The sequence below is a fragment of the Diaporthe batatas genome (genome assembly GCF_019321695.1).
Source record: "Diaporthe batatas strain CRI 302-4 chromosome Unknown Contig00011, whole genome shotgun sequence".
Taxonomy (NCBI): Eukaryota; Fungi; Ascomycota; class Sordariomycetes; order Diaporthales; family Diaporthaceae; genus Diaporthe; species Diaporthe batatas.
Window position 1 is genome coordinate 2,047,329 of NW_025408558.1, and position 23,339 is coordinate 2,070,667.

General features: G+C 47.4%; 4 protein-coding genes across 4 annotated transcripts; 2 read left to right on the top strand and 2 right to left on the bottom strand.

Annotated features, from left to right (window-relative positions):
• Positions 1-115: 115 nt before the first annotated feature.
• KVR01_009555 (uncharacterized protein) lies at positions 116-5,701 on the bottom strand (the record flags this gene model as incomplete). The annotated part of the gene is made up of 7 exons (XM_044788665.1): positions 116-156; positions 223-1,032; positions 1,066-3,519; positions 3,640-4,102; positions 4,439-4,667; positions 4,700-4,794; positions 4,931-5,701. 7 exons carry the CDS (start codon positions 5,699-5,701, stop codon positions 116-118), a joined length of 4,863 nt encoding a protein of 1,620 aa, XP_044642057.1.
• Positions 5,702-6,133: 432 nt separating this feature from the next.
• On the top strand, positions 6,134-7,906 carry KVR01_009177 (uncharacterized protein). The gene is made up of 2 exons (XM_044782753.1): positions 6,134-6,341; positions 6,415-7,906. Exons 1-2 carry the CDS (start codon positions 6,191-6,193, stop codon positions 7,866-7,868), a joined length of 1,605 nt encoding a protein of 534 aa, XP_044641679.1. The 5' UTR covers positions 6,134-6,190; the 3' UTR covers positions 7,869-7,906.
• Positions 7,907-11,708: 3,802 nt separating this feature from the next.
• On the top strand, positions 11,709-16,026 carry KVR01_009611 (uncharacterized protein; the record flags this gene model as incomplete). The annotated part of the gene is made up of 4 exons (XM_044784482.1): positions 11,709-13,567; positions 13,667-14,357; positions 14,412-15,122; positions 15,183-15,514. Exons 2-4 carry the CDS (start codon positions 13,781-13,783, stop codon positions 15,512-15,514), a joined length of 1,620 nt encoding a protein of 539 aa, XP_044642113.1. The 5' UTR covers positions 11,709-13,567; positions 13,667-13,780.
• A 2,604-nt stretch (positions 16,027-18,630) lies between these two features.
• Positions 18,631-22,293, bottom strand: KVR01_009501 (uncharacterized protein). Its single transcript, XM_044787150.1, has 3 exons — positions 22,180-22,293; positions 20,399-21,947; positions 18,631-20,337 (listed from the first exon to the last, which is right to left on the bottom strand). Exons 2-3 carry the CDS (start codon positions 21,483-21,485, stop codon positions 19,148-19,150), a joined length of 2,277 nt encoding a protein of 758 aa, XP_044642003.1. The 5' UTR covers positions 21,486-21,947; positions 22,180-22,293; the 3' UTR covers positions 18,631-19,147.
• Between the last annotated feature and the right edge of the window lie 1,046 nt (positions 22,294-23,339).

The following is a 23,339-nucleotide window of genomic DNA, read 5'->3' on the forward strand; positions in this document are numbered from 1 at the left end:
ATGCTGTCTCTTAGATATTTACTATGTTATCCTACCATAGGTTTCGGGTAGAGTCTTCACTCCCGAAGCACTAACTTGATAGATAATAATCAGATTGAACGCTTCCCCTGCTTATCTACTCCTCGTCTCCCGGATCTGGATCAGTAACTGTTGATTCTGGGACAGTGGTCAGTCAGTCTCAGAGTTCTCCAGATCAGTCTGTGATGGAATCAGTCAACCCACTTCTTGAGATTCCTTGCTCCGGCTCGAGCAGGGTCTGTGGCCTGTGACTCTCCCCCTCGCTCCGTTGAGGCTGGGGAGGTGACGGTTTGGCTTCTTCCTCGGGATCTTCCTGTACTGTTATCACGGCCTTTTTCTTCCTCCAAACACCTTCGGTCTCTTTCTCCCAGTTTTCGGCGGGCAGCTTCTCAGTGACTGATTGTTCTGGGGCAGAGTGGCGGTGTCGCTCAATAGGGCCTGTCACAGACTGTGGCCGTCCGCGCGATCCAGGAACAGGAGGCACTTCCGGTCTTGGACGACGGCCGTCGGCGGAAACACCACGCCGGATAACGATGTGTGGTGTGCTGCTGGTGTCACCCGGCCCGGAGCGGCTACGGTTATTCTCGCTTTTGGTCCGGATTGGGTGAGGCCGACCATCAGCATCAATGATCACCGATGGGCGTTTCGTTGGGGACTGAAGCCGGTCGACGGGAGGAGGAGGGGGCGGAGGAGAGAAGTATTCGAGCCGAGACGACGTACGTCTCGAAAGAGGTCGTATATCGTCAAGCACCCTTGGCATTCTCCTTGTCTTGGTGTCCTCCCACACATCGTAGCCAACAGCTGGGTCGTACATATAGGACCGCGGGCTCCCGTACATCCCTATCGAGGGAGGTCTCGAGTGGCGGTTGGAGGGACGCTTGGCGATTTTCTCGTTTTGCTGCTTGGATGACAGCTCATCGCGGTAACGCTCGGCGTTTTCGTGTTTGTTCCTCATGACATCAGGACCAGTCTGATCAAGCTCATAGATGACCTGTGGTTCCTGAGTCAAGTCTTCTCCCTTCTGGGTGTGTGTTTGAGTGTTTTCACTCGGCCCCTCGCCTCTAGCCTCGACTTCTTCTCGTGTTTCCTCGGTCATGCCAGTGGAGCGCCTAGAAGGGACCTCAAGGACTGATCGCCGGTCTCGAGCTCTGATCCGCTCCCTCAGGCGAGCACGATATTCCGAGTCATCATCTAGCTCTTCTTTCTCACGCCTGATGTGTCTTTGTCTCGATGTCTCCCCCTCTTCAACACCAATTCTTCTGACAGACTCATACAAGTCCTCCAGTTCTTTCCTCTCCAGGGGCTGCCTTGCTGGCGGGGAGCTAGGAAAGGTCCCTGTGGTCGTATTTATGGTGGCTTTGGGGTCCATGCTCTTCAAGATTTCGTCAACTTCTCGCTGGAGGTTCACTTTGGCCAGGTTCTGCTGCATTTCGGATGAAGCGTCTGTCGAGTGCCGGTGCCTTGGGGAGGAAAGGGGTTGCTGCAGCTGAGACTCCTCCAATTTCCAGCCGCGCCGCGTGTTAGGGGATGCCATGCCAAGTGTTGGAGAGGAGGACTGGACCTGCTGGACGGCAGGTTGCTCCTTGGCCAGCATGCCCCCCTCGCTATTGTTCACGGTCCTGTGTTTCTCCATCTCTGAAGAGGGGTTTTCGGCGCCGTTGGTACGGATGGTGATCTGCTCCCCGTCCTTAATAGCCAGCCGAGCGTTGCCTATGGACAGAATGCCCGAGCCCTTGACGAACAAGGTAATTTCATCAGGATTCAGGCTGTCTTTCGAAGTATCAGGGGCCTCATCGACGCTTTTCCCTTTATCTTCTACCCCCCTGGCGCTTCTACTTCTTGAGGTCTTGTTGAGTCTAGGACGAGAAGCTGCTGCCAAGGAGCTTCGTTGCCCGTCTGTATCTTCCGTGTGCGACCGTCCCGGCGTGTCCTTATCTTTGGGCTCTCGCTCCTTCGACTGCCTGCGAGCTCGCGATCTCGAGCCCTTGGTCCCTGAGCTCTTTGTCGTCGTGCGTGAAAGTCTCCTGGCTCTTCGGGAAGTCTCGGTCACCCGAGAATTCCCTGCGTCCTGTGGTGGCAATTCTGGTGATCCAGGAAGTGAATCCTGGGCATTAAACGCCTCAGGGGGCTCTGGAGGCTGGGCTTGGTATAAAACAAGGTCAGTGCACCGATTTTGTTGGAGGCTCCCAGTGTCGTCTCCACCGCGGTGGTCGGCCTCGTCCCCACTTGATTCATTTCTGATCCTGGACCGGGCATCATCATCGTCGGAGTCGGAGTCCTCGTAGTACGATGAGCGTGAACTATCGCTGCTGTAAGTATCCGAAGAGGTCGTTGAAATCGTCTCAAGGCTCTTGCTTCTTCTACTTCGGTGCTTCCCCCAACGGAATTTTCCTCCGTGTCTTTTGTCTCTTCCAGTAACCCATTCCTGGTGTGATCGATCCTCTGCGCGTCTGAGCCTCTCCGCCTGATCTCGCAAAGACACTTCTGCCCGCTCGAGTCGCTGTCGAGTGTCACGGTCTTCTCGGGCTTTGTTCTCGCGGTCTTGCTTCTCTTTCGCCAATTTGTGCTCATGCTGGAGTTTCTCAAGTTCCGCCGACTTCTTTGCCATCTGTTCGGCTTGGATCTTGACTTCTTCTTGTAGCCGTCTTCGATGCTCCGCGTCCTCGAGCCGCAAACGCATCTCCCTTTCTCTCCTCTCGCGTTCTTCGAGCGCCCTCAGCCGCTCCAATTCTCTGCGCGCTGCTTCCAATTCATTACGCTCTCTCGTCTCGCGGTAGTCGAGCTCCCGCTGCCGCTCTAATTCTCTTCGCAACGCTTCCAATTCATCACGCTCTCTCCTGTCAAAAGATCCATCATGGGAAGCCACATGTGGTGATTGCCATGGGGACTGCCTCCCATATGAGGGGGATGGTTTAGGAGGAGGTCTGATCACTTGGGGCCCATCGGTCTGATTGGAAGGTTTGGACGATGTGGCAGTGTCATGACGCCTTTGACGGTATGATGTATGAGCAGCCGTATTCGGAGAGTCGGGCTGTCCTGCATTCTGCCATGTGAACTGCTCAATCACCTTTGGCAGATCCTTCCCTATATAGAAGCCCGGCGGGTGGCGCAGTGTAGCTGTGCTTTTCGGGCCCTGAATGCTTCTCTTCAATGCTCTCTCAATGAAGTCTCGGGACCAGTAGAGCAGTCCATCGCGCAGCCGAGTATCATCATTCCAGTGTTCAGTCTGTTGCAACTGCTCGAGCAATTTCTCTTTCGACGGCCGATCCTTGCAGACAAGATAGGTTGACAACAAAGTCTCCAGATACCCCTCGTTGTCTCCTTGCATGGACTTTTGCAACGATGCGAGGTCTTGAAAGAGCTGAGTTGGGTCTTCAGACTGAAAAATGAGCAATTTGAGGCATGCCACTTGAGACTTGTAGTCGTTGAGCTCCTTTGCCACATTCAGTGCCAACTGTATAGGCTCCTTTACGGCCGCGGGAGTTTCTGGTGCGGCCCAACCTGGGTTTTGCGCATTTGGAGGGACGTAAATTCCGGGCAAAAAGCAGTTTTGCCTCTGCCACACGATTCCAGGAAACCCAACTGTGCGATTCCTGTAGGTAAGCCAGAGGCCCTCTTCGCCTTTCGTCCCCCCAGTCAACGCATCAGTGGCGCTCGCCAATATCCAGCGGATAAAAGACCGGCTCTTCATCGCTTTGGGACAATGAGTGATAATGGCTTGAACACGAGCCTTCATCTCATCCATAAAAGCGGATTGACGCTGATTCGGCTCCAAGATCATATCGAGTATGGCTAGATTGGTCGACTCATCTCCTTCGTCTGAAATCCAGCTGTCGATCAGCGCCGAGGGCTTATCTTCCTCCGCCCCAAAGTACAGTGTGACTTCTGAATCTGGGAATGCCGCCAGGATCGCAACGTAGAGATCCTTGAAGTCCCATATGCGGCCTTGAACGAGGAGCTCTTTGAACAGAGCTGACCATTCGATCCAGGATTTTGCAGCTTCATCCAGACCGCTGCTATATCGTTCAGGGGCTACACGCTCAATGTGTGCGCACAGTTCGAGGGCAAGCTTCGCCAGTTGGATCTGAAGCAGCAGTCAGTACTCATATTCCATAAGCTTTGTTCTGGTATCCGCTTTGCAGCCAGGGTATCTGAGACCCCCAAATAGCCAACGTCCTAGGGGACAACCTCCGGTGGCCCAACCTCTTCCGAACCACCTCCTGCAGCATGCCTTCCTATGGGAAACTCTCCTCTGGAATAACATATTGCATTAAGTGATCAAGTAGAAATTCTTTTACCCACAGAAGCTCCGCTATGACGTACTGCCATTTTTGCATGTGCGACGGTCGTAGGGTAAAGTATGTGAACTGCGAAAGAGAGAAACACTTGCCTCGGTGGATCCTATCCCGGACCCGAAAACGAAATTCTCAATCGTGTACCAGGCCTCATTCAATGCATCTTCGTAGTTTCCTTTGGTGTGGATTTCGCAGACAGATTTCATCAGCCTCCAATTTTGACGGAGTAATTCAAGCTCATCGTAGTCCGAACCCGTGGTCGTCGCCGCCAATTGCGCGGTTCGAACAGGTGACCGCTCGCGAAACCTTTCGTAATATATGTCACGGTCGTACTGGTCTATCCAATCCCGTGGCCTGTCGAAGGAGGGTGATCGCGAGCGTCTCACAATTCGCCCATCCGACTCGAATCTGGCACGGCGCTCGCGACGACCGTTGTCCACTGGACTCGGAGACCTGGAGCGAGCTCTTCTTCTTTCTCGTTCTATCACCGGTGGCGGGGACCAAGATCGAACTCGCGGTGGAGGAGGTGGTGGTGGTGGCGACCGAATTCTCTCTGCCACAATGAATTCCTTGCGAGGCCGCGATGGTGGTGGTGGCGACCGACTTCTCTCGGCCACAATGAATTCTTTGCGAGGCGGCGCTCGTGGCGAATCCTCTTCCCCGAACACAACTTCGGCATCCAGCTGTTCAAAGGCTAAGTAATCTCCTTTCTCCAGCAGCATTTGACCATACTGGACGAACACGTATGGGTCACTCAGATGCTGCTCCAGATGGTTCCTGAAGTATTTCTCCGCGGCCCCAAAGTTGCCCAGTCTCTGTAGTCGGCAGAATTCCTCTAGCTCGGTCTCGTAATCATCCGTGATGGGAAGTTCCAGGTGAACACTGGCATCCTGGGGATGGTTCACATCGAAAATAGTCTGAAAGAGACCCGGCATAGGCTCCGAGTTCCTTCGTCGCTTTGGCGCCCCTGTGATTCTATGGGGAGGTGCCGCTTCGCCAACGATTCTTTCCCTTCTGTTTGCAATAGTAAAAGGCTCATCGTCACGGTACCGCACCGGGCTCTGAGATCGGGGTCTCTGCCTCAAGCTGACCTCCTGGTTTTGAGCACCATGACGGTTGGGAAATGGTGACAGGTAGTGTGTTGTTGCATTGGCGTTGCTTTGCCACTTGTCGCGATAAAGTTTGTCTTCGTACCTGTCTGGCCTCCTCACTGTTTCGTACACATCTGATCCTCTGCGATTAGGCCTATAGTCCTCGTAATGGACCTGCCGGCTTGGGACAATGTCATCATAGTATACGCTCGCCGGCCTGGACTCAGAGTATCTAGGCCCATACTCATAATCGCGACCTATTTCGATTGTTTCACTAGACTCTCGGTTCGTCGGCATATTGGCACATTTGTTGCGATTAACGATATGAAGAGAAGATGTTAATTGTGGTGGCAGCTGTATGTGGTGATACCGTCTCTATGTATGCAGTGGAAATTAAAGACGCAAGGGGTTCGCTCCTCTTTTCCAAATCGCAGCTGAGAATTGGCGAAAGCCTTGGTCGAGACGACGTTATCTGAAATCGGACCACCACCATGCAGGTGGCTTGGTGGCGGTGTAGTGGAATAACTCCTACGGACTAGTCCCCAAATTAGGTAGTGGTGGTAGTACAGCCCTCTCAGCTGAATGACGGCCCCCAAATCTGATTGGAAGCTCTCTAATATTCCGCCAGGATTCCCTAGTAATACGGAGTAAGCCGTCATATTTTAAGGAAGACGGATCAGCAGCCTTGGCGGCTAGCGGGCTGTGCCTCCGCACCACCCATCCCAAGATGCCGGGACCTCGGGACCTTTAATTGAGCTGTCCACCCCAGATACTGACCCGAATTTGATGCTGACGAGGAACGTCTCCATGCGATTGCGACACACTGAACATACACAGATGGCAGAAATACTGGTACAAGGTCCTTGGGACCGCAAGGCTGGGCGATACGACTATAAGCGGTTCGACCAAGGCTCCCACACCAGTCCTTCAATGGGATGTAAGTCGACATTTCGGAATTTCCTGTTTCAGCCCGTTTCTTAGCTGCGGCTAATGGAAGTCTGGGGGCCCAGACCAATCGATCGGAAAGGTCAACGTCGGTGTTCGATTCCTTTTGAGAAAATCTCAATGGGGAACATTAGGGCGCGCTGAAAATGCCGCTGGCATCATCTACTTGGAGCTCGAATTCGACCAGCCTCCAGACTGTGAATTGGAATCTGCAGAAATCCAATTGACCTTGGACGAAGAAGATGAGGGGCTGGGGCCATATCGTGTTGAGAGCTTGCCACCCTCAGACCGCCTGGTTCTGGTCACCGACTTTTATGGACCTGGAAACCCCTTGGCTGGCACTGCAAAGAAGGTTGCGATCAGAAAGTCGCACAAGCTCGAGCCTTCAGCAAACGTGTTGGGCAATGGAGGCGCCCTGGGTGCTTTGGCGAATGAAAAAGTTCTTGAGCATGAAAGTCGTTGGAAATTCGAGACCCTCAGAGTGCCTGACAGGAGCAGTCGCAGGCAATCGGCCGACAGATGCCTGCGGTGGAGGATGACAGAGAACGATATCGAGAGGTCGACCCGCAGCAACAAAGTCTACACCGCCTTTGCATACGAGCACAGCGGGCAGCCATTCCTGATGAAGATTGAGATCTCGGGCAAGCTGAGGAAGCGGGGCGATCGGATGAAGGCCAACCTCAAGAAGTTTGGGCCCCGAGCACGAAAGCAAGAGGATATCTCCACCACACTGGTCGGCGCGTATCTTGGCAACAGGAGACCGCTTGATGAGCTTGCCCGGGGCTTAGCGAGTGCAATGGAGTTGGAGAATTGTATGGAGGCAGCGGTCGAGGTCCCTGAGGTGCAGACAGCCTCCTTTCAACAAGTTGCACGTGATTCAATCTCGTCTACGAACTCGGCTCAGGGTCCTTCCAGTGCTCAGGCTTCAGGCCAGACTTGCATAGAGGGAACTACCCCTCAGCCCGAGTTAAGACTGAATGGCCAGACTCTTGATATGTTGGAAGACACGCCAGTTGGAACAGTACGCGACCGCACCGCGTCGACACTGGAGAACCTCGCTCGGTCTCCAGAATATTTCACAAAGTCAATCAGGCTGGACTCGCAGGTCATTCGCGGGGATGTTTCCGAAGCTTCAGGTCACTCTTCAGACACCACCCTGGTAGCCACTCAGTCTGAGCAGTCGCAGCCGGAGACACAGCCGGAGTCGCAGCCAGAGACACAGCCGGAGTCGCAGCCAGAGACACAGCCGGAGTCGCAGCCAGAGACACAGCCGGACGAAGAGGAAATCATAGAGTCCAAGAGCCACAATTCGGCTCCTGCGGTGGTGGATCAGTTCGACGAAGACATCATGACAAGAGTGATGGAGGTTGCCATGTTGCGAATATTTATACAGTCTATACTTTGGGTAATGGATTTTTTTGGAGCTTTTGGCGCTAGGAAGCCTGAAGAAACGCAGCGGGAGAAGAAAACACAGAGGAAAAGGCCTGGGCGTGTGAGACACAGGAGAAAAGAAACATGAGTCTACAGATAATTAATATAAAAGGGGGTCTGATGAAATTGAACGTACAACGGAGCTGCCACGTGATGATATCAGTGGATGTGTATTTGACATATACGATTACAACTTTAGAAATAACATGACATAGCAGAGCACCTATGTATAAATACTGTGTGCCTGGGTAATTGCCTTGATAAGAGGTTTCAGTATAGATGTTCTGCTGTACGGAAGTGTTCCAGGTCCAGCAGGAGGCTATGATTTTGTCTTTCACAAGGATGGGGCCTTCTCAGCCAGGAGGGCGTCCCATGAAAGAGAGTCCCATTGGACGCTATTCCATGAGAAGGAACCTTTGAGAGGGTATACTGTAGAAGAATATCATTGATGTCATACTAGTAGGAGGCTATCCCATAAGAGACTGCCACATGTGAGCTTGGGAGGGACTATATAGCCAGGTGGCAGACACCCGAGCACAGTTGCGTTTGGAAAGCTTAAAATTGCCAAGGATTGATTGTTTCTGCCATTCAACATCCTGCCATGTGAAGGATTCCAGCAAAAACTAGACCAGCAGCACCAAAGAACTCTTCCACATGCAGTAGCCACAATTGCCACATCAGCTCTCTACCCGTGGGCTTCGGCTTCCACTTACCTACTCCTGGCGGAGTGGGTACCAAAACCCCGCAACGACTAAAATCCTGTAATACCTATACATTCTTTTATAAGGTAGGGAACCTACTTAAATATAGAATTTAGATATAATATTTATTATATACTATTTATATATTTAAGTCTTTAATATAAATATTTTATTTAAGTAATTAGAAGCTATGTATATAATTTAATTATATTTAATTTAGTTTAATTATAGTATTTATTAGCTTTATTATTAATATTTATATATAATATATATATTAATTATTTAATTAATTAATATATTTTAAAGTATATTAAAAATTATATTAAAAATATTTAACTATTAAATTATAATTAAAAGTATTTATAATTTTATATATATAAAAATAAAGTTAAAATAGTATAAAAATATTCTTTAATATTTAATAAAAGTAGTATAAGTAGAGATATTTTAAAAAAGGTTTATTTAAAGTTTAAGTTAAAAGATTTATAAAAATATTAATTTAAACCTTTTATAAAGATTACTTAAAGGATTTTATAAAACTTTCCTATTATATTAAGTTTTTAATATTATTAATTATATAGATTTATTTATATAGTTTTGAATTATTTTTCTTTTATAATTATAAAAGGAGGGTATTTTAATATAATATATTTAATTACTTTTAATAATAATTTTAATTTAATTATTTTATAATAATTAATTAAATTAACCTTCTTTACTATTTAAAGTAATAATTATTAATTAAAAATATATATATATTTTTTATTAATTAATATTTAAAATTAAAAGAATTATTAATTAAGTTAATTAAATTAAAATATAAAATATATAAAATTATTATTTATAATATAAACTCTTTTTAATTATTTAATAAATTATTAAATTTATTATTAATTAATTAATTTAAATATATAAAATAATAATAAATATAATAATATAATTAATTAGTTAAATAGTTATTTTATTATTATTATAATTTATAAATAATTAAATAAAAATATTAAAGTTTATAATTTAAATAGTTATAAGTTTATAATTTTTATAAGTATTAATAATATTATTAATAAGATTATTTTTATATATTATATATTTAAAATTTAATTAAATTATTATTTTATTAAAATATAATTTAATAAAAGTTTAATTTATTTAATTAAATATAAAGTTTTTAATAGTAAGATTATATTTAATTAATTTTATTATTTTAATTAATACTTTTTAGTTATTATATTAGTTTTAAGTATTAAAATATTACTTTAAAAAAGTAGTTTAATATTAATTATTTTTTATTTTAATTAATAAAAAAGAGAACCTATTTAAGATAATATAAAATATATAGACTTTTAAAAACATAATTTAATAAAGGTTTTCTTAATAGTTTTATTAGTTATTATAATATTAAAGTTACTATATATATTTATTAATTTAATATATTTTTATTTTTATTATTATATTTAATTTATAAATTCTAATTTATAAATATTAAAGTTTTAATATTTAAAAGAAATATTAAAATATATTTTAATAAATAATTTAAAAAGACTATTTTATAGCTTTTATAAAGACTTTCTTTATAAAGTACTTAGCCTAATAATTAATATAATATTTATATATAAGTATATTATATATAATTTTAAGAGAATTAATTTTAATTATTTAAATATAAAGTTATATTAAGTAAATTAATAATTTATAATATAAAGTTTTTATATTATTATATTTAAATTTATTATTAAATTAATTAAAAATATTTAATTTAAAAGTTTAAATATTAAAATATATAATTATATATTATAAGTATTTTTAATAATAATATTTAAAAGATTAATTATTACTTTATTAATAACCTTTAAATTTATTATTTATAAAAATAATTTAATTAATTTAATTTTAATTAATTAATAATACTTAAATATTATTATAAAAGTAGTAATTTATTAAAAAGGTTATAAATTTAATAGAGATATAATTATATTTATTTAATTAGAAAAACTTTATATTAAAGTAATAACCTTTAAGTAAAAGAGAGATTAATAAAAGAAAAGTAATTATAAATTATTAATTAATTATATACTTAAAAGAATAAAACTAAGTTATTATATATTTAAAATATATTATAATTTTATATAAATTATTAAAAGTTATTAAATATAAATATAATAAAAGTTAATTATAAAAAAGTATAATTTAAATTCTATTATTTAATTAAATAAGAAAAGAATTAAATTTAATTAATAAAAGAAAAACTATATAAAATTATTTATAATAATTTAAAATAATTATAAATTAAAACTTTTATATAATTTAAAGATATTTTATTATAATTTAAATTAAAAATTAAATTTAAGTTAAATAAAAATAATTATATTTATTTTAATTATATTAATAAACTTAAATTACTTTATTTAATTATTAATTTAATTTAATTATTAATTTAATAAAACTTAAACTTAATAAAGAGTATTTTAATTAAAAAATAAATATTTTAAATATTTTATTTATAAAGTAATTTAATTAAATTTAACTATAATAATTATAATAGTAATAATATATTTAATTTAATTAAAGAAAGTAAAGCTACTAATAATATAAATTATTATTTAGGTATATTAATAAATTAATTTAATATACCCTATTACTACTATTTATATAAATTTATTAAAGTTTTTAAAGTATATAAATAGAATAATAATTAATAGTTTTTTAATTTAATTAGTAAAGTATTTATATTTAATTTAATTATTATTTTATAATTTATATACCTTATAAAAGGTTATTAATTTAATTTTAATAAAGATTATATATTTTTTTTATTTAAATTTAATTTAAAATAGTTAATATAATCTTTTTTTTATTAAATTAAATATATATAAGATATTAGTAATAAGAATAGTAAGTTATTATATTTAAAATTTAAGTTTTAGTGGGTTCTTTATTTAATAAAAGAATATATAGGTGTTATATAATTTTAACTATTATAGAATTTTAGTACCCTCTACACTAAGGGTGTAGGGGGGTAGGGAAGGCCTGCCCCCCGGGTAATAAACATCTTGAGTCATTTCATTCATTCCATCCCTTGTCATGATGCTGGTGGACCCACATTTCGCCCAATTGGCAGTGGGTAGTGCAGGGTGGGTCCCAGGGTGCAGACTTTTCCCCCACCAAACCCACCCATATAGCACCACAACTCCACCCATCGACATCTCAACATCCGGTCCGGTGGTGTAGTTGGTTTATCACATTAGTCTAACATTAAAAACGGCCTCAAAACCGATTAATGGCAGCACTAAAGGTCCCCGGTTCAAGCCCGGGCCAGATCACTAGTTGTTGGGATTTCTTTTTGTTTGTTTTTACCTCTGCCGGGTGGCCCTTCTCTCCTGCGCCCTTTCCGGGGTCGTAGCAACTACCAGACAGGTGAATCTGCCATTTCAGGTTTGTTCCAGTCTGTTTTGGTTTGCTGGAAACGCTGAGGGAGTGCGTTGTGTGGTCTTCCCTGAGGTTAGATTTTGATATGCCTCTGTTCGCTGGTGTACCGCTTCAACTTATCACTATCAGGCTCACCCTGGGTCTTTTAGATGTGCCTGACAGAAGTAAATGTCCAGCGAGACCCATGCGATGCGCCTATATGTGGTCCAGACCCGGCACACATTGGCCTTACCCATATCCCTCCTCAGTTTTCATTTCACTCCCGCTCACAAAATATCTAGTGACCAAGAAGATGTCGACAAGCGAAGCATAACATCTTACATTCCGGCGTTTTCTTTTCCTTTCATCAGGTCGGGGAAGACCGGGGGTGGGCGGAATTCAGGCCGCCCATACTAGATGGTGGTCAGCATGGATTCGCCCGGTTTGTAAGAGACCCCAATGAGTGAGCTGGATTTAGGGTGATACAGCAGATTACAGTAACACAGACATCCAATATAAATGGCTACGGAAAGTTCATCGAGATTCATCAAGTCTCTTCCATTTCTCCGCATTACAACCCAGCAGCCCCTTCAAAGACACTGGCAGTTCTGAGGGTTTTCTCCTGTTCCCACCTCGATAATCCCTCGTTTCAGCCGCATACTGTAAGGGAGGTTCTTATGTGCATTCTAAAATTTGTGGGGAAGAGTCTCAGCTTATCTTGTTCATCTAGTCGTATACCAGTGACAGACTGGTCATCTGTCAATTCTGGCCCAGAACTTCCCAGACAGAATATGCCTCTTGATCGTCTGGTGTTCATCTCATATTGACTTGATCTAAGATATCCAGGCGCAGGTGATAGCCACGAACGAATTTGTTCATCTGATTCGTGCAGTCCAGTTACAATGTCAGGACCATACGATACCTCATTCAATGCGAATTGGTATTGCTGTGCATGCGAAGCAAGAACAAGAAATTTCATGCTTAATCCCAATGGCTCCAGCAGCACTACATGCGAGAATTCAGGCTGCTGGCATATCAGATGTGGTAACTGTAGCACTGGCGGCGGCGACGGTGGGGGCCTGGGTTACCCTCGCAGCCATAGTGACCATGGTAACAAATCACCCCGAAGTCCAGCTAAAGAGCATCATCATCCAACTTCGTCATCAAGAGCCAGTACTTTCAACACCACACATAACCCCAGACAGCTACAGGATAGCACTACAATGCGCGATTCTCCCCCACCGCCCAAAACGTTAAGCAAAGATGGGCAGGAGATTACGGGCGGTGCTTACTCCGTACTGATTCAGACGGGCTTATCAAAGTCTTCTGGATCTTCAGCGGTTTCTGAGCGCCAAGTGTCGTCGCCGAGCTACAATACCGGAGGGGGGACAGAGGTACACACCACGGCCACAACAGCGAGCAATGCGGCAAAAAATGCCGGTATCAACCAAACATTCAAAGACGACGAAAGCGTGTCGGTCGCAAGCAGTATAGATCAATTTTATTCCGGGGTTGCGACGGTGCTTGGGAACAACCTGGCGCAAGACTTAGAAGAAGTTGATCTTGCGAATTTCGAAAGCAGGCTTGTACCGAGGCTAGAGGAGTTCTCGCTGCGGTTCGGAAACGAGAACGAAAGTGCGTCTCACCTGCGCATGATGTCGATAATCTACCGGAATTCCAGGTAATTATGAGTGGTTGATTCAAGCCCCGCTGAAACTTGGTCTCTTCATGATTTTTCCCTTTACTGCGGCTCGTTTATTGACCCTTTTCTATGAACAAGAAAATCGCCTCTCAAATCTGCTATGGCACATATGAAGAAGTGGGTGAAGGCTCGATTTCCATCAGTGATGGATCCAGCTTAGAAGACTCGAGTGCCACCAAAGCTGGATCCCGCATGGACGTCGCAACGCAGAAGGCTGCGATCGCCAGATGGCGCAACGATGTTGAGGTCTCCACAGACACAACATACGATGAGACTCTCAATACTGTCGTTCAAACCGCCGAAGCTGAATACAACGAGGAAGTAATCACTTCAGGCCACGAGACGCTACTGGGGTCCGAAGCATACCAATGGCTGGTTTCCGTTTTGAAACGGGATTCGCGCTTGAATGGCATTGAACCGCACTGCATGTCAAGGTGTCGTGAGGTTATGAGTCAGCTGCTACAGAAGCTCACGGATCGGTGGTGTCAGAGGCCGGAATATCGCAGATTGATAACATCAAAAAGACAGCCGCCTCTTTACAGAGCTAGATTCACCCTTCCGTGGGACCCTTTATCGTTCTTGAGGGAAGAGTATGAAGGGGAATCTCCAGGAGATGTTGTGTCTCAGGTCATCACACTTACTGGAGATGGGCTGTCGGTGCAGGCGCAAACTTGCCGAGGCTACCTCGAGCAGGTATGGTCAACAACTGGTTCGGATTTCATGGACTTGATAGTGGACTTGGTAACGCGCCCCGAACACAGCTGCGAACGTAAGTCATTGCTCTCACGCTTCAACGGCTCACGTATGACTGAACAAGCCAAAGGTGTGCTCCCAGATCGAACCGAACTTTCAGCTACACTACACGGCAAGACCTGTGTCATTGAGGCACTTGGTACGCAAAGTAGTCTCAGCGATGTGGCCGAACAGATTTTGTGGATCTCAACAACGCTAAGGGTTTCTTCGGACACCGCCACAGGTGTAACACTGTGCTCAGCTCATCTTATCCCGACAGAAATTCAAGTTATGGACGATGAGGTCGGGAGTTCCGACCAGGGATACAACCAACGGTGCCTGGGCAAGGTCAAATACCAGGTCGAATACACCACAGACACTCTCCCAAATGCAGATAGGCTACCTCAGGGGTACTGCTGGATGCAGTTATTCCCGTCGTGTTCAGTGCAAGTGACAAATGGATATCCGATTCCGTCGCGGAAACACCAACGGCCAGGTCTGGAATTACCCCTGGACATCATGGTATTCATGATAGGTGCCGACCGAGTCACTCAATTCAGTCATGACTTGATTATCAAGGGGTACTCTGATCTTTTTTACGCGACTGAGCAGAAGGATGGGTGCATAATGTGGCACCTGATATGTAACGAACCCGACCCAGTGTTAGGGGCGTCACAGATCTCATTCGCAGATGTGCGGGTCCCTCAAGCTACAGACAGGACACTCTCACTTTTACCCATTGACGATGTGCCGTGCATGCGTCACATAATTGGCTGGACATCTGAAGTCAGGTCCAATGCAGGTGAGTTTGTCGCCCAGGTTGTCTGTTTTTCAACTTAATAATCGCCTTGTCGTGAAAAAGCGCCCCTGGTGCTCAATACAGCTCAATTACCTCATCCAAACTCGGCCGCCCACCACAGGGCTGGGCGCTCGATAAACTTCAGCTCACCGCAGGGAAGATTGCGACGCTATCCGGCAGCCTTATGCGCAGCAAAAGACAGAAACAGATCGTTACTGTGGATGAGAACTACCTTCGTAGGCTTAGGGATATCGGGCGAGTTAGATTCCTTCTTTATGACGTGGATACCGAAGTGCGTAAAGTCTGGATGGTCAACGGCCTCAGCGTTCTTCTGCATCTGGTCAGGAGCCATTTGGTCGATGCAGAAAACGATAAAATATCTGGAAAGGCTATGAAACTGAAGGCAGAGCATCTAGAAGTTGTGGGGGAGCAGAATGGGCCGGGAGTCGCCTATGCCACGTTGACGTGCGAGCGAAACAGGGGGTTGCCCCTATACCACGAGCCCGTACCGGACCAGACAGGGTCAACTGAGAAGAAGCATAAGAACACGGACCGCTTAGAGGATTTGGTCAGGTCTCTACTGCACGTAATGGAGCAAATCGTGGACCACCAAAACGACTTCCGAGATGAAGAAGCGAGCGTCGGTTATCGTATCAAGAGAGCACCATGGGACCGTCTGGAGGGTTTTGATTTCATGGACGTCGCAACTTTAACGCGCTCAATGACACCACGGGCTGCGAGCCTTCTCCGAGATGGCAAAGCATGGGTACAGCTCACCCGCGCACTCAACACACCGACGCTGTTTGGCAAACGTTTTGGCGAGATGCTGGAACCCGCTACGATTGACCAGACCGGCAGCAGGTGCAGCGTATGTCACTGGAACGACACAATGCCACGAGAGCGTGACCTTCTCGCTGCAAGAGTTCAGGACTTACTGGATGCCGGCACAAAAGATGGGAGCCGAGTCCACTTCACTCCCGGACTTTGTCTGGACATTCCCGTGATGGTATTTCAGCCTTGTACGGCCGGATGCCACGACAACGACAGGATCCAGAAGCTGCAACAGTCCTCGAAGGATACGCATTCGCCCGGAACGGATGAGACACAACCAACCTCTCTATGCAGCAATTTATCGTCAGCGGCGATCCTCGTTGGTTTGCCTCGCGAATCACGCAGGCAGGCATTCCGCCGGTATCTCGACCTCGCTGTAGGCCACTCGGTGCAAGTTTCAGCGTCCTCGTTGAAGAGCAACGGTACCAATAGCTACAACTCAAGCCCACAAGGTTCGCCTGCGCAAACTGAGAGCACGCCCGCAACAGATATGTGTTCTCCACAACTGCTGTCCGATGGTTCTGAGAACCTCTGCAGCACTGTGTTATCCACTCCCGCACCCCTGGAGACATTGCAGGATGATGTTCATCGAAGAAAAAGAGCTGTAAAGCGCGCCCAGGAAGGAAAGGATCTTCGTAAAATATGGGATATCTAACTCGACGGAGCTTCTGGTGTACTTACAGGTCTGTAGTTACAGATTGAACGCATGTCTCCCAAGGCGCCGAGAAGATGACAAGCTCTAGAGTGAGTGATTTAGTTCTTAGTCCGTATACATCCCGAAGGCATACCCCGTCCCTTAACACACTTATCAGCGCTCAAAGACCCAGGGTTTGAAATAAAATAAAAATCAATGCCAACAACGTTGTAAGGAAGACTGGGCACGTGGCCTCAGCCTTGTGCCGCACACTGGCAGACAAGGCTAGCAAGCATCGCTCCCGACAGATGACAAGTGATTCCCGAGAATCTGGTTCCGGGGGAAATACTTGTACCTCAAGTACTTTAGATCGTAGTAAAGCATGGAACAGAATTTAGGAGCACGTTTCGATTTGACACGATCTTAACCCAGTATCTAGGGATGATCGCTTAGCTGGTCACATGCGCCGCCGATCCCCCCACAGAAAGATCCAGGCTGGGTGAAGATGACTGACAAGTGGAACTGTATAGATCACACCCATCGATTAGGTGCATAGCACCGATTCAATTTCAAACCCCCAGCCACAAAGCATGCAGAGCATGATTGATCTAGTCTAGCTTCTCACGCGTCCGATCGCGCTACAATATGACCCAGAAACTCTCACATCCCTTGAGTTCCCCGTTCCAGGCAAGTGGAATCATCAATGCCTTTCACGGGAATGTCCCTTGCATCGTTAGTGCCCCAAAGGCGTTGGACTTCTTCTAAAATTTATGTACAGAAGGGGTGAGGTGCTTTTAGTATATGTAGCACGCTTTTCTTTCTCTCAACTGGAAAAGGCTCCACCACTGGTTCAATCAGTAGCTGGTTCCTCACGTTTGTTGCAACAGTCCACCACTAAGCCTGCCGCAAAGATGCAGTTCCATCCATCATTCGTGCTGTTCTTCGCCTCAGGGTAAGTTCCCAACTTCACCCAGCGATCCGCTGATCTAATGTCCCGGGCGACTGCTAATTCTATTCCAAATGCTAGCACCGCCGCTGCTCTGTGCACCTGCCTCGCCTCGTCCGGGCACACGCAGCAGTGCTGCCCAACACCCATTGACTGGAACTGGACCAATTGGGTCTACAGGGCAAGCAACCATCCACACCATATAGTACGTGGATTCCATGACTAAAACTTTTTTCTTGTAGTGTGAGGTCGGCAATGATCCAAACGCAACGCTTGCTTTCACACAGTGCTGTACGAGCCTCGCGGCCAGCGGGGGAGCCTGTCGCTAGATGTGCCATCTTAGGGTGGTTACATGTCAATTATCTCATGTGTGGGAATGCCATATGTCTTGCCACTGAGCAGCATACATGTTCTTCATCCATGCTAACAAGCTGAAATTTCGACCAAGAACCTCGGTGACAGAACGGGACTGAAGCCTTCTGCTGAGAGTCCACCGCATCTTCATGCGTTCCCATCAATGTGATCTGTTAACCCCTGTTTACAAAATAGTATGGATTACTGCCTCAACAGCACCTCCCCTCCAAAATTTTGTCAAGTCGTACGATAGCACCTGTAGGTTGCCTACCTCTGGTCCGTCGGAAGTGTTTGATTCTCCAGGTTGAGGTCCTGTGCGGCACGAGCCCACGGAGCCCACGTGCCCACAGACGTATCGTGTTCTCTGTGGACTGTTGTTGGCATTGCCAGTGTATGAAGGCGCCGCCGTGTATGGCCTCAAATGTTCGGACGTATGCGGAATAGAAGCGAAACCAGTTACCACATGTGCTGTCCCTGAGGGCCGCACAAGCTGGCGGCGGCGGCAAGCCGAGATGTGACTGCCGGAGGGGCGGGGAGGTAAGGATGGTTCAAAAACGGGACCACTGTCATAAATGGGGATGCGTTCCTACACTGCGCAGCCGCGATTAACCCTTCCCACGTACCGTCCAGAAGAGGGAGCAGAGTACCTAGGTGGTTATAATACTCTCCAGCCACAGTACTAACTCAAAGGGAGGGGAAAAGGTCCCATCCCCAGCCAGACATGTATGCGATCGTGGATGATTCCGTTTTCAGATGAAGAAACTGATTTTATGTTCGATGTGGGATTATTCCTATTCCAGCTCCTTTGCCCGCTCTACCGCATTCCACCAGTAGATAGACGCCAGAACCAAAAACAAGTAACACCCCCCCGGAATGACTTTGGCTCGCAGACAGACCACAACTAACTAAACTCACACAGGACACGGCGCTCCCCTACCCTACCCGCGCACACACACACTTCACTTCTTTCTTAAGACGGACGACACGCACGCTCAGCTCCACGCCCCGCTCAACCCGCTCCGTCCGTCACCCCGCTTTCGTCCATTTGTCCTTTCCCGTTCTTTGCCGAAATAAAACTTGATCAAACCTTGCAATTCCTTGAACCAGATCCAGAACACCGGGAGATTTGGACTTCCATTTCTCAAGACAAACCAAACAAAACGCAAGATTCCCAACACGGGCCGGACCCACTTCGCTGCCTCAGAGCCCCCCCCCCAGTCGCTACCGCAGAGCGGTCGCAGAGGGGGAAGATGATGCTCCTTTCTATCGGCCTGAGAAGTCCGACGATTCCGGCAGGACCTTCTTATCCTTCCTCGCCTTGATGGCCACCTCTGCCATGAGGTGCATGTGGTCCGAGGGGAAGTGGTACGTCGGGAAGCCGGGCACGCGCTTGAGGTATTCCATGTCTGGGGGTCCGAGCAGTGATACCACCTCCAGCGAGTTGCTCGAGTACCAGATGTAGTCGATGACACCCTCGAAGGTGGGCACGTAGTTGGTGAACGGCATCTGGTCCGCCGAGTGCATGAGCTGGGAGTACGACGAACGCAGGTTGAAGGGGTGCTCGATGCCGTCGCGGGTGAAGTTGCCGTATTGCCTCTCGCCGAAGTCCGGGTTGTTGGGCTCAACTCGTCCCTTGGACAGGAGCTCGTAGACCGAACTGTCATAGGTGGAGTTGTAGTCGCCGCACACGAAGAGCGGGATGTCCGTGTTGTTCCGGTATTCTTGTGAGGGCGCCGGTTCGGGCATGACCTCGCGTTCCTCGCCCTCCGGAGCGAGCTGGATGAACTTCTTGTCTCGACAGGCCGGCCAGCGTGCGTACTTCTCGGCGTGCTTGGTGACGCTATCTATCAGGATTGCCGTCTGGATCAGCTTCACATCGGCCAGCTCAGGCTCCCAGGCAAGATGGGCGTTCGCCACGATCATCCTCGAGCCTGTCTGCCGGCTCTCAAAGAAGCATATCATGCCGATGTTGTCCTTGGGCATGACACGGTTGAAGATGTCGTGCTGCGTCTTCATATCGGGCCTGTTGATCGCTATGTTTTGGAAATCGATCATCTGCTTGTCGAGCAGAATGTATTTCTTGGCCTTATAGAAGACGGCGCATCCGTCCACAGCGTTCGCCTCCTTGCCACTCATTATCTTGGCTTTGGAGCGCGAAAACTGTACGCCCTTGTAGCCATCGGCAGCCAGTTCGGGACTGAAGACTTCGTTCATGGCGTCCACCGAGACTTCCTGCAGGCAAACAATGTCGGCGTCGCGCTCGCGGATTTCCTGCAGTATCGCGTCCTTCCGGTACTCCCACGATAAGGCCCCGGTGGGCGTGTATCCGTACATGGTCGTCGTCGAATACTTTTCGCAGAGGATATTCCAAGTCAGGACTTTGATGCGCTCCAAGGTAGGGGGGCTGTCTGGATTGAGCACGATGACTGGTCTCGGGTTGGGGGGAAGAGGCACTGTTTGGCTTGTGTTAGCAAATCATAACGAGGCAGTTAGTTACTGGACGCTGTGGCTTACCTGGTGCTTGTTCACGGAGAAGGCTGATGAGACTCTTGGTGCCCTTCTCGATGATCTCTTGCTTCAGATCATGCTCGAGAGGGTTGCCCTCAATGCCTAGCATCTCCAGGTTGAACAAGTGGCCCAATTCGTAGGGCAGCGACCGGATCTGGTTGTCAAACAGGTGGAGCTGCTTGAGCGAAGTGCACATGCCAATCTCGGGCGGGATGTCCCTGATCTGGTTGTGCGACAGGTCAAGCAGCGTCAGGCATCTCAGCTGGCCGAACTCCTCGGGGATCCGCGTCAGGTTGTTGGAGGCCAGGTAGAGCTCCTTGAGGAAGCTGTAATTAAAGCACGGTGTTGCTAGGTTGCGCAGGCCCTGGCCGCTCATGTCGAGGTTGAACCAATCCTGTCGTTCGTCCGTCTTTTCGACCATGTGAGGCCGCCTGACGCCGGAGTCGTCGTCGCCTTCCACCTGGTTTGTGGTCGACGTTGCCGTGATAGAAGGGCCGATGCCCCTGTTCTCTGCCGCCTTGAGACGGGCGAAGTAGTGCCCTTGGTGCTGTTCTACGACGGCGGCGTGTGCCCTCTGCGAATCCTTGTGCGCCCTTAACTGTGCTGCCCACTCGTCGCTGATCTGTTGTGCCTGGCCGCCTCTTGTTGTACCGGGATGGCCATTGGGGACATTATTATTGGAGTAGGGGCTCGCATTTGGCATCACGCCGCTCGAGTAGCCGGAGCCGTGACCCATGGACCCAGCATGGCCGGAGTGGTCAGGCTGTATACCCTGGTGGTGGGAGGCATGGGCGTACTGGTGTGAGGGGTTGGATGGATGGTTGTAGAGCATGGGCATGCCGCGCGAGGAGGCGGAAGGCCCGCCATTGAGGCGTGAGTTGGGCCCCGGCTGGTGGCCCGAGTTGTACATGCCTTGTGAGGAGCGGGCTTGGGCGCCGAGGTCTGGGGACTTGGAGGCGGGGCGCGAGCTTGGGGAGACGTGGCTGAGGAGGGTGTTCAGGAGGGTTTGGTTCGCGAGCGGGTTTTTCGGTGTGGGCTGTACGTAGATGAGGTTGCCAAGGTGCTGCTGGAGATACTGATAACCATCTGCCATTTAGCTACCATGGGTGACGGCCGAGGGAGAGACCGGGTGCGGGCTGGGAGGGTCGGCGAGGCGGGTGCTGCAGATAGCTCTGGCGGGCATGCGATGGGTGGGATTCGAAGGAGCAACGTCGGGATCGGCGGCGGCACATGGGAGAGTCGACGTGTTGGGGCTCCAGCATAGAAGCTCGCGGGCGAGAGGAGGAGCGAGGCTGGGGGGTCGCGATCTTGTCGTCGAGGTCAGGACGACATTCACTCAGCCTCGCAGGACCGAGGGCAGTGACGGGGCGGGATCCGTGTCGGTATCGGCCGAGGGAGCCAGCGTGTTTGTCACAGCTGACTCGTTGTCATCGAGGAAAGCAGCACAGCAGGGGCTCGTGTGTTGGTCGGCCAATGCAAACGGCAGAATCGCTGGTGGCAATGGATGTTGTTTTTGTATGTTTTCTGCTTAATCGAACCGGTAGTCGGATCCACACTGCAGGAAGGGGAGTCTGTCAGCTTTAGGGGGCTTCAACTTCAACTTGCAGCTGAGGCTCGAGGGCAGGGAGGAGTGCTTGAAGGATGGGCTTGAGGGCTGGTGGGCTGGGTGTTTTGGTCGGGCTTGGTCATGGATGGAGGGGGGAGAGGGTGGGTTGTTGCTGGGGAGCTGCGGCTGGCAATGGATGGGCTGCTGGTGACGGGGACGAGGAGTGCAAATCACCACTCACCCCTATAATGAATGTCTGCCGCTGTCGACAATGCCGTATGAGATGGTCAATGGATACTTTGGATTGCGATAGATATAAGCTTCTTCTGGTTTTGCCTTGGGCTTCGATGTCTCAACATCACCCGTTAGCCTAGGCCACTTCACCTTGGGCCTGCCACCCGACCGGCAGAGTCAGCACGAGGCCCGAGCTCCTTGCTGCCACGTGACGATTTACGTAATCCCCACGACAAGTCACCAGCTCCTTCAGTCTTGGAGCTCAGGGGGAGCAGCAGCTAGCAGATTTGGTTGCCACTCTGTCAGTCCATTTGGTCCATCTCACTTTGGCAGCAGAGGTTGCCATTGTCTATAGGGGCTGCCATGTCCACCTCCTCACCTCTTTGATGTTGTCATTAGGACCCAGCCAGCCAGCAAGCAAGGAACTAGCCCACCCGCTGCCACATACTGTATATGCACCACCACCTGGCACGACTCAAGTAGAAGTGACGTGACGTGACCTGCACAAAGTCATGCTGAATGCTGCCCTTCAGCTCTTTTCAGCCAGACTGCAACTTGAAGGTTGTGTCAACCTAACCTAAATTCCATATCAGTTCAACTGCAAGGTTTGGCTGATGAAACATTACGGATCTGTACCTTCTTTCCATCGATCCCAAGTCATGAAACGGAGTAGAAGCACGCAAGTATGCCGTCAGCTGTCAGCCACCAAGGAGACTGCCAAAAAGACAATGGCCCACACACTCTCTTAGCTCGATGAGACTGATCAGACTGAAACTAAATTCTGGCTGACCTAGAAACTTAGAGAGCAGGAGTTCAGTCAGAGTGCCCTGGCTCAGTGAGAGCCCTTGAATCTGTTCCTTCCAGTGGCTGAGGAAGTGCTTTGAATGACACTACAGAGCCATTCAGGATGCCGCAAGTTTTCCACCCAGTCAACCTTGCAAGCCCATATCGCAAGACTTTTGGTACAACTGGCTTTTGAAGTTTTGAATTGTGCTCCACGTAAACTGCCACCCCGTTCTCAGAGCTCCGGCTAATCACAAGCCTCAATGTTGACCCGGATTGGCTGATTGTTCCAGCACTTTCCCAAGAAATCATGGAGTGCCCAGGTTGTTGCCTGCTTCCGCATCATTTTTTTGTTTGGCAGAGAGCCCATCAGTCAGACCACAA